The 11108-nt window shown below is 46.3% G+C and overlaps 1 protein-coding gene across 1 annotated transcript; it reads right to left on the reverse strand.

Moving 5' to 3' along the window:
* Positions 1–66: 66 nt before the first annotated feature.
* Positions 67–10701, reverse strand: LOC112260814 (restin homolog). The gene is made up of 7 exons (XM_024436174.2): positions 10592–10701; positions 10077–10139; positions 9757–9985; positions 9254–9608; positions 8969–9120; positions 1035–1126; positions 67–873 (listed from the first exon to the last, which is right to left on the reverse strand). Exons 3-7 carry the CDS (start codon positions 9797–9799, stop codon positions 634–636), a joined length of 882 nt encoding a protein of 293 aa, XP_024291942.2. The 5' UTR covers positions 9800–9985; positions 10077–10139; positions 10592–10701; the 3' UTR covers positions 67–633.
* Between the last annotated feature and the right edge of the window lie 407 nt (positions 10702–11108).

Genomic DNA, 11108 nt, shown 5'->3' on the forward strand with positions numbered 1-11108 from the left:
GTGCGCATAATGTCTCCCACAGACAACACACGTTTATCTAGAAAAGTTTTTCATGATCCAAGACTTGGATCGGTCAGATGCCGTAGTGGTCAGTTACACCTGATGAAAGCATGGCAGACAGATGCCATTTGTCAAAAGGCTGGGAGGTCAGTTAGAACCATAGACTTGGATAACTTCGCATTGTTCCATTATGGCGTCTGTGAGCATCTCCATTTTGAACTAGTCAACTTTCATCTATGAGATGGCAAAAAGGGTGCATACTGCCACCTAGAGTGTGTTGTTTGAACAGGTAAAAAGACAAGGTTGGAGATTTACTGCCACCTGTAGTTAAGGAATGTTTCCTCACTAGTTTAATTCATTGGCTGATCCCTCCTGATGACCTGGATGGAATTATGTGATCCTTCCTTAACCCATAGGAGGTGCCACCCAGTTGAAGTCCTCAATGGTGCTGCCCATACTAAAACAAGTCCTCTCTCTCTATAGTTACATGCTGGAAGATTGAAGAAGGCTTCTTCAGCATGTTGTCTAGTGAATAAACACTCGTCAGGAGAGAAAGGGGAAAATGTAAGGCTGTGGATTGAGGGATTAGGAGAGGAGTGTCAGGCCAGTCCAGGGGTAAGTGATGGTGTAATGTCAGTCCAGTCCAGGGTTCTCCACAGTAGTCTTGTCTCTGGGTCCTCCTGGCTCTGAATGGACCTGGGCTCTAATGTCCATCTGGTTCCAGGTCCTTCTGAGCCCGTTCCTGCTCCTACTCCCAACGCTCTGGCTGCTCCTCCCTATTGCCACTGCATAGCTCCCTGCCCCAGAGTCACTAGAGTCACCCTCCTCTGGAGGTTTGGAGCTTCTAGACTTGGAGATTGATGATCGAGAGAGCTGTGGTGGGGAGAAATGATATTACTATTACTGTAGTGACAGTTACATTATTACTATCACTTGTTCTATTAATGTAGGCCTGTTAGTAATTTAGTCATTAATTAATCAACTAATTAACTACCAGCCTTTCTACATATTGTGTGTGTGTGGTGAACGCTCACCTTTCTGATCCCCGTGATGGTGGTGAATGTTCCATGGTTGGGCTTACACCTGAAGTACCTGTTACCATGGAGACTGCCTTCATTTTCTCCACCTAAAGTTGAATAGGAAGAGGTGTTACCAGGGCTGGCTCCAGGAATAAGCAACATAAGCGGTCGCTAGGGGGCCCCCAAAGTAATAAATGTATAAGTTTTATTTTAAAAATTAGAATCTCAGTCGAGGTCTCAACATACTGTTGAGAGTTAAAATTGTAGAACACACAAGGTGCAAGTTCAATATGTGTTTGTGCATCAGCAATCTTTTTCTTATGTCAGTCACTCGCCATATCAGCTGACAATTTTTAGATTGGTACATTAATCTAGCCAGCTATCTAAACTTGTAATCATAGCCGAATACCGACCAGGCATGCAGGGCATGTGCCCAGGGACCCTGAACTCCAAAGGACCCCCATTGAATTTGTTAGTCACTCTCACTCTGATACACTACATGACCAAAAGCATGTGGACACCTGCTCATCGAACATCTCATTCCAAAATAATGGGCATTAATATGGAGTTGGTCCCACCTTTGTTGCTATAACAGCCTCCACTCTTCTGGGAAGGTTTTCCACTAGATGTTGGAACATTTCTGCGGGGACTTGCTTCCATTCAGTCACAAGAGCATTAGTGAGGTTGGGCGATTAAGCCTGGCTTGCAGTCGGGGTTCTAATTAATCCCAAAGCTGTTCGATGGGGTTGAGGTCAGGGCTCTGTGCAGTCCAGTTAAGTTCTTCCACACCGATCTACAAACCATTTCTGTATGGACCTCACTTTGTGCACGTGGGCATTGTCATGCTGAAACGGGAAAGGGCCTTCCCGAACTGTTGCTACAGAATCATCTAGAATGTTATTGCATGCTGGAGCGTTAAGATTCCCCTTCACTGCAACTAAGGGGCCTAGTCCGAAACACGAAAAACAGCCCCCAGACCATTATTACTCCACCAGTTGATTTATTTGTTACATGCGCCGAGTACGTAGACCTTATAGTGAAATGCTTACTTACAAGCCCTTAACACTTATTTTTCTTAAAGCTGCATTGTTAGTTAAGTAGAAAATAAAAGTATCAAATAATTCAACAGCAGCAGTAAAACAATAGTGAGGCTTTATGCAGGTGGTACCGGGGAACAGAGTGAATGTGGAGGCGAGTTAGAGTTAGTGACTATACATAGATAATAAACAAAGAGTAGCAGTAGTGTAAGAATGGGGGGGGGCAATGCAATAGTCTGGGTAGTAGGTCTGTGACTAGGGTGGCTGGATTCTGACAATTTTTAGGACAATCCTCTGATACCGCCTGGCATAGCGATCTTGGATGGCAAGAAGCTTGGCCCCAGTGATGTACTGGGCCGTACGCACTACACTCTGTAGTCCCTTGCGGTCGGAGGCCGAGCAGTTGCCATACCAGGCAGTGATGCAACCAGTCAGGATGCTCTCGATGGTGCAGCTGTAGAACCTTTTGAGGATCTGAGGACCCATGCCAGATCCTTTCGGTCTCCTGAGGGGGAATAGGTTTTGTCGTGCCCTCTTTATGACTGTCTTGGTGTGTTTGGACAATGATAGTTTGTTGGTGATGTGGACACCAAGGAACTTGAAGCTCTCAACCTACTCCACTACAGCCCCATTAATGAGAAAGGGGGCGTGCTCAGTCCTCCTTTTCCTGTAGTCCACAGTCATCTCCTTTGTCTTGATCACGTTGAGGGAGAGGTTGTTGTCCTTGCACCACATGGCCAGGTCTCTGACCTCCTCCCTCCCCTATAGGCTGTCTCATTGTTGTCGGTGATCAGGCCTACCACTGTTGTGTCATCGGGAAACTTGAGTGCTGGGGTCGTGCCTGGCCATGCAGTCATGAGTGGACAGGGAGTGCAGGAGGGGACTGAGCACACACCCGAGGGGCCCCCCCGTGTTGAGGATCAGTGTGGCGGATGTGTTGTTACCTACCCTTACCACCTGGGGGCGGCCCATCAGGAAGTCCAGGATCCAGTTGCAGAGGGAAGTGTTTAGTCCTTAGCTTAGTGATGAGGTTTGAGGGCACGATGGTGTTAAACGTTGAGCTCTAGTCAATGAATAGCATTCTCACATAGGTTGTTTGTTTTGTCCAGGTGGGAAAGGGCAGTGTTGAGTGCAATAGAGATTGCATCATCTGTGGATCTGTTGAGTTGGTATGCAAATTGGGTGGGTCTAGGTTTTCTGGGATAATGGTGTTGATGTGAGCCATGACCAGCTTTTCAAAGCACTTCATGGCTACAGACGTGAGTGTTACGAGTCGGTAGTCATTTAGGCAGGTTACCTTAGTGTTCTTGGGCACAGGGACTATGGTGGTCTGCTTGAAACATGTTGGTATTACAGACTCAGTCAGGGACAGGTTGAAAATGTCAGAGAAGACACTTGCCAGTTGGTCAACGCATGCTGGTTATCTATCTGGCCCTGCGGCCTTGTGAATGTTGACCTGTTTAAAGGTCTTATATCGGCTGTGGAGAGTTTGATCACAGTCGTCAGGAACAGCTGATGCTCTCATGCATGTTTCAGTGTTACTTGCCTCAAAGCGTACACAGAAGTAATTTAGCTCATCTGGTAGACTCGTGTTACTGGGCAGCTTGCAGCTGCGCTTCCATTTGTAGTCTGTTGTAGTTTGCAAGCCCTGCCACATCCGATGATCATCGGAGCCAGTGTAGTATGATTCAGTCTTAGTCCTGTATTGACCATTTGATGGTTCGTCGGAGGGCATCGCGGAATATCTTACAAGCTTCCGGGTTGGAGTCACGCTCCATGAAAGCGGCAGCTCTACACTTTAGCTCAGTGCGGATGTTGTCTGTAATCCATGGCTTCTGATTGGGTTATGTACGTATGGTCACTGTGGGGACGACGTCATCGATGCTGTTATTAATGAAGCTAGTGACTGATGTGGTGTACTCCTCAATGCCATTGGAAGAATCCCGGAACTTATTCCAGTCTGTGCTAGCAAAAAAGTCCAGTAGCTTAGCATCTGCCTCATCTGACCACTTTTTTATTGACCGAGTCACTGATGCTTCCTGCTTTAATTTTTGCTTGTAAGCAGGAATCAGGAGGATAGACTTATGGTCAGATTTGCCAAATAGAGGGCGAGGGAGATTTTTGTAAGCATCTCTGTGTGTGGAGTAAAGGTGGTCTAGAGTTGTTTCCTTCTGGTTGAACATTTAACAAGCCGGTCGAAATTAGGTAAACCGGTTTCCCTCATTGAGTGCGGTCTTAGTACAAGCATCGGGTTGTGGTAGTAAATAGCTACGAAGAATATAGATAAACTCTTTGTAAATGGTGTCGTCTACAGCTTATCATGAGATACTCTACCTCAGGTGAGCAAAACCTTGAGACTTCCTTAGATTTTGTGCACCAGCTGTTTACAAATATACATAGACCACCACCCCTAGTCTTACCAGTGGTCGCTATTCTATCCTGCTGAAAAAGCGTAAAACCCACCAGCTGTATGTTATTCATGTCGTTGTTCAGCCACAACTCGGTGAAACATAAGATATTCCAGTTTTTAATGTCCCGTTGGTAGGATATACATGATCGTAGTTTGTCTATTTTATTATCCATTGCTTGTACGTTGGCTAATAGAACCGATGGTAAAGGGAGATTACCCACTGGCTGTCGTACCCTTACAAGACACCCAGACCTATATCCCCAATATCTCTGTCTCTTTCTCTTGCGAATGATGGGGATTAGGGCCTTGTCAGGCGTCTTAAGTAAATCCTTGTGTCCGACTTGTTAAAGAAAATGTATTCCTCCAGTACAGGGTGAATAATCGCTGGCCTGATATCTAGCTCTTTTCGGCCCCCCAAAAAACCACATTAGCACAATTGGTTAGGGGACCGTAAAAACGGCAGCCATCTCCTCGCGTGCCATTCATTATGCATTGGGACAGGTAGTGTTCTCATGGCATCCGCCAAACCCAGATTTGTCCGTCGGACAGAGTCCAATGGCGTGAGTTTTACACCACTCCAGCCGAGGTTTGGCATTGTGCATGGTGATCTCAGTCTTGTGTGCAGCTGCTCGGCCATGGAAACCTATTTTAGGATGCTCCTGACAAACAGTTATTGTGCTGACGTTGCTTCCAGAGGCAGTTTGTAACTCGGTAGTGAGTGTTGCAGCCGAGAACAGACACTTTACACACTTCAGCAGTCCCGTTCTGTTAGCTTGTGTGGCCTAATACTTTGCGGCTGAGCCGTTGTTGCTCCTAGATGTTTCCACTTCACAATAACAGCACTTATAGGTGACCGTGGCAGAAAATTTGACGAACTGACTTGTTTTGCCCGCGTGGTGGTGGGCCCCTAAAAGGCTAGAGCCACATCACAAGGGGCATACATCTGAAGCATCTGTTTAGAAGCCCCACTCACCACCAAATATGGTGATGAGAGGAAGTCCAGTGGCGCGAAGTGGGAGGAGATGAAACTTGACCGACATTGTGCTAATTTTTATCATCGATGAAACATTCAATCTCAATACAGTTTTCTGTTTAGAAAACGAGAATCTGTTAAGAACTGAGAGCAAAGTTTTATAGACTTAACCCTTTGTCAAAGTTTTTTTTTTTATTGCGCTGTTTTAGGAGTGCAAGGGTGAATTGAGTTATTGCACACTCACACTTCATAGTAGGCGGAACTCCTAATGGAAATATGCAAATCATTGCTAAAATGCACCAATAGGATCTCACTTGTGCTTGGCTCTGCCCACCTTCTTGCTTGTTCTGCCCACTATGCTTCATTTGCTCCCATTGGAAATGACCCCAATGATAAATCTTGGGTTAGGGCTAGGTTCAATCAGATTGAGAATTTTTACATCCACATAGCGTTGTTTTGGCTGTGTGTGGTGGTAGAACTGCGTTAGAGCTGTCAAACCCACAAGCGGCTCGTTGCGTTACCTTATCACGGATACTGCGGTTGGAATGCCACCAAACCCCACGCGGCTATAATCTGACAAATCCCAAACAACTGCATTAGAAGTTCATACAGCCTCATTACAAGTTCAAACACTCCAACTTGACGGATAAATCACACCATCCAAATGTTATTGGTCATATAAACATATTTAGCAGATGTTATTGCGGGTTTAACAAATTGCTTGTGTTCCTAGCTCCAACAGTGCAGTAGTATCTAACAATACACATCAATACCCACAAATCTAAAAATAAAAGGTAATTAAGAAATATAGGACGAGCGATGTCAGAGTGTGTGTGTGTGTGTGTGTGTGCATATACAGTTGAAGTCGGAAGTTTACATACACTTAGGTTGGAGTCATTAAAACTCCTTTTTCAACAACTCCACAAATGTCTTGTTAACAAACTATAGTTTTAGCAAGTCGGTTAGGACATCTACGACAAGTAATTTTTCCAACAATTGTTTACAGACATGCATTCACTGTATCGCAATTCCAGTGGGTCAGAAATTTACAGTTGACTGTGCCTTTACACAGCTTGGAAAATTCCAGAAAATGATTTACCTACACCGTAGCCAAATACATTTAAACTCAGTTTTTCACAATTCCTGACATTTAATCCTAGAAAAAAATTCCCTGTCTTATGTCATTTGGGATCACCATTTTATTTTAATAATGTGAAATGTCAGAATAATATTTGAAATTATGAATTATTTCATATTTTATTTCTTTCATCACATTCCCAGTGGGTCAGACATTTACATACACTCAATTAGTATTTGGTAGCATTGCCTTTAAATTGTTTCACTTGGGTCAAACATTTTGGGTAGCCTTCCACAAGCTTCCCACAATAAGTTGGGTGAATTTTGGCCCATTCCTCCTGACAGAGCTGGTGTAACTGAGTCAGGTTTGTAGGCCTCCTTGCTCGACACACACTTTCAGTTCTGCCCACATATTTTCTATAGGATTGAGGTCAGGGCTTTGTGACGGCCACTCCAATACCTTGACTTTGTTGTCCTTAAGTCATTTTGCCACAACTTTGGAAGTATGCTTGGGGTCATTGTCCATTTGGAAGCCCCATTTGTGACCAAGCTTTAACTTCCTGACTGATGTTTTGAGATGTTGCTTCAATATATCCACAATTGTCCTGCATCATGATGCCATCTATTTTGTGAAGTGCACCAGTCCCTCCTGCAGAAAATCACCCCCCACAGCATGATGTTGCCACCCCCGTGCTTCACGGTTGGGATGGTGTTCTTCGGCTTGCAAGCCTCCCTTTTTCCTCCAAACATAACGATGGTCATTATGGTCAAACAGTTATTTTTTTGTTTCAACAGAACAGAGGACATTTCTCCAAAAAATACAATCTTTGTCCACATGTGCCGTTGCAAACCGTAGTCTGGCTTTTTTTATGGATGTTTTGGAGCAGTGGCTTCTTCCTTGCTGAGTGGCCTTTCAGGTTATGTCGATATAGGACTAGATTTTCTGTGGATATAGATAATAGGGCAGCAGTCTCTAAGGTGCAGGGTTGAGCCAGCTGGCTCGTGACAGTGGCTAAGTTCAGGGCAGTGTACTGGGTGGAGGCCGGCTAGTGATGGCTATTGAACAGTAGGATGGCCTTGAGATAGATTGAAAAACAGATTCTCTCATGTACCAACTTTGATGCACCTGTACTGACCTCGCCTTCTGGATGGTATCGGTGTGAACAGGCTATGGCGGCTAAGGTCTTTGATGATCTTTTTGTCCTTCCTGTGACACCGGGTGCTGTATGTGTCCTGGAGGGCAGGCAGTGTGCACCCGGGATTGCATTGGGCAGACCGCGCTACCCCCGGGAGAACCTGTGGTTGCGGGCGGTGCAGTTGCCATACCAGGCGGTGATACAGCCCGACAGGATGCTCTCAATGGTGCATCTGTAAAAGTTTGAGGGTCTTAGGGGCCAAGTCCAATTTCTTCAGCCTCCTTAGGATGAAGAGGCGCTGTTGAGCCTTCTTGTCCACGCTGTCTATGTGGGTGGACCATTTCAGATTGTCAGTGGTGTACGCCCAGGAACCTGAAGCTTTCAACCTTCTCCACTGCAGCCCCGTCAATGTGGATGGGGTTATGCTCCCTCTGCTGTCTCCGGAAGTCCACCATCAGCTCCTTCATTTTGTTGACATTGAGGGAGAGGTTATTTTCCTGGCACCACTCTGCCAGGGCCCTCAACTCCTTCCTGTAGGCTCTCGTCGTTGATGGTAATCAGGCCTACCACTGTTGTGTCGTCTGTAAACTTGATGATTGAGTTGGAGGCGTGCATGGCCACGCAGTCATGGGAGCACATGAGAGGCTGGGCACGCACTGTTGTAGGGCCCCCGTGTTGAGGATCAGTATACTGGAGGTGTTGTTTGTGTACCTTCGCCACCTGGGGGAGGCCCGTCAGGAAGTCCAGGACCCATTTGCACAGGGTGGGGTTCAGACCTAGGGCCCGAGCTTAATGATGAGCTTGGAGGGTACTATGTTGTTGAATGCTGAGCTACAGTCAATGAACAACTTTCTTACATAGGTATTCCTCTTGTCCAGATGGGAAAAGGCAGTGTGCAGTGCGATGGCGATTGTATCGTCTGTGGATCTATTGAGGCGGTATGCAAATTGCAGCGGGTCTAGGGTGCATGAAAACATGCATTAGCCTAACATCAATGGTTTGATATTTGAGAATAATTATTTCTAACATCGATAGAGCCTAACATTTCTAGCACTGTTTTGAACTAACGCAGTAGGGATAATAAGGGGGTGTTTGGTACAGAAAAGAGCAGCCGCTCACCTATATGTCAGCTCATACCACAGTTACACCTCCAACACCGCCAAAACATCTGCTATGCGGATGTCGACCAATGCTGGTTAATGCTCGATCTGATTGAATCCAGGCCTTATTTACCAGTATCTTTGGTGTTACTGTCACAGTTGTCATGGTGATGAGAATGCCAGATATTCACACACACCATAAACACACACACTCACTGGCTGTGTCCAATTCCACTCCTATATAGATGTCTGTAGACTCAGTGTTTTCCAGTGGTCCGATGAACCTCACAGCTCCTCTTCTCCTCTCCTCTCCTCTCATCCTCCCCTCCAGCACTACACGGTCATTCACACACAGGCGGTGCTTCTTCCTGATATGCACATGCATGCACGAACGGACACACAGTTAAGTTCTTTAAATCACAATTATTGTGAAATGAGTCATTAATACAGTATAATACGGTAATACACAGAAGAGAAACTAAAGCAAGAATAGAAGTGTACCTGGTGGTTAATGCCCTGGGTTCCAGCCCTCCTGCTGCTTGGACTGTGGACGAGGAGTCAGGATAGTCTGGGGCCAGACACCACCTCTCCTCCTTTTTTGTCTCCTCCATCTCTCCCCTCAGAGGTCCACATGAGGCACTTCTCCTTAGGACATTCTCTCTTTTCTGCTCACAAACAACAACAATATCAATGACCAAAAACAAACTACCACAAAAACAGCTCATCATAAAGGCTGTGACATCCTCATGTGTCCATTGTGAAGTATGATAATGAGGTCCAGCCTTCAGCGTGTGTTTTCGGTCCGATGTCTGTGCACCCTGCTCAGACGACAGGTTGCCCTTCTCCCTCCTCCTGACTGAAACACAAACACACACAATGTCCTGACATGGTGAGCACACAGCAAAGACAGACTGAAGCTTCACATTCTCCTTGGTCATAATTGCTATGAATAAAACAGACCTTCCAATTCAAAGCACTGCTTCATTATGTAAAACAATTTACACCTCTTTCTCTGGGAATGCTGTCACTATGGGAGGAGTGAGGCATGATGGGTAAGGGTTGTGATCCCAGAGCTTCTTCTACAGAGGGTGGAGTAAGACTGCTGTCTTCTTGTCTCCTTTCTCCCCCTCTCTTCTTCACCCTCTCATCTCCTCTCCTGCCTTCCTTTCCTCTCCTCTCCTTTTCTCCCGGATCCTCCTTCTCACACTCTTTCACACAGGGCAGAACTGCTGTCTGACACAGAGAGAGAGTGGGTGGGGTTGTTTGTGTGTATACCTTTATGTGAGTGTTGACTTGTGAGAGAGATCATGCATGTCATACATACCTGTCTCCTCTGAGGGGTGAGGTTGTGAAGGGGGACCAGAGGAGGGAGGCAGGGGGTGTGGTGCTAAAGGATAGAGGGGGAGGCAGGGGGTGTGGTGTTAGAGCACAGGCTGCCCCTCCCAGAACTGTATAAGGAGGACACACTGGGGGAGACACTGGCTGGGGGAGAGGGGAGGTAGGGGGAGGAGGCGGCGAGAGAGACAGAGGGGAGGCAGGAGAAGGGAGAGGTGGAGTTGGTCTGGGATCTGTTGGAATCTGAGGGACCCACAGGAGCAGCCGGAGCAGTGGACAGAGAGCACATCAGCTCCTCTATTCGGGCCCTTTGGACCTCTACGGTCCTGTGCAGACTAAGATATGAGGAGGCACACACACACAGCAGAGTTAAGCAAAGGTCAGACAAACTCAACCGAAACAGTAAATGGTTAACTTTCTCATGGAGGAGGCAGCTGAAAACTGCTGTGAATCAGGCATGTGACAGTGGGAATTTGTTTGATACAACAGGCCTATGGTTCTCACCGTTGATTCTCGCGCAGTATCTCGGCTATACTCGAGCACAGGTGCACTGCACCTCTCCTGGAACCATTGATGAAGAACAGTACAGCTTGCAAGGCGACCTCCTTGTCCTCCTCAAGACCCCCCGACGAACTGCCCACTTGGTATAGGAAGGCAGAAATACTACAGTAGTAGAAACTATTTGTCTATCACTTTATTACCTTTATTCAGTGGTTTTGTAGCAGTTATTGCAGCACAGCAAACAAATTGTCCCAATCACAGGTGTCCCTATTAAAAAAATGACAAGCTATATCGAATGTAGGCTACTTTACCAGTTTGACATGGTTTAGTGACGTCAACTTTAATCAAAGCTTTCTTATTCAAAGAAAAGCATAACTTCCAAAGCTGTAGCCTAGGTACCCGTGCGAGTCCCACCACGACTGAGTGAGCTCCAAATCATTGTTTCCATACCTGTCTGGGACGCACGCGAGTCAAGGTCCGAATCCAACGACCAGGTTCGGTTTCTACTGCGCTCGCGACC

Source organism: Oncorhynchus tshawytscha, linkage group LG10 (assembly GCF_018296145.1).
Source record: "Oncorhynchus tshawytscha isolate Ot180627B linkage group LG10, Otsh_v2.0, whole genome shotgun sequence".
Lineage (NCBI taxonomy): Eukaryota > Metazoa > Chordata > Actinopteri > Salmoniformes > Salmonidae > Oncorhynchus > Oncorhynchus tshawytscha.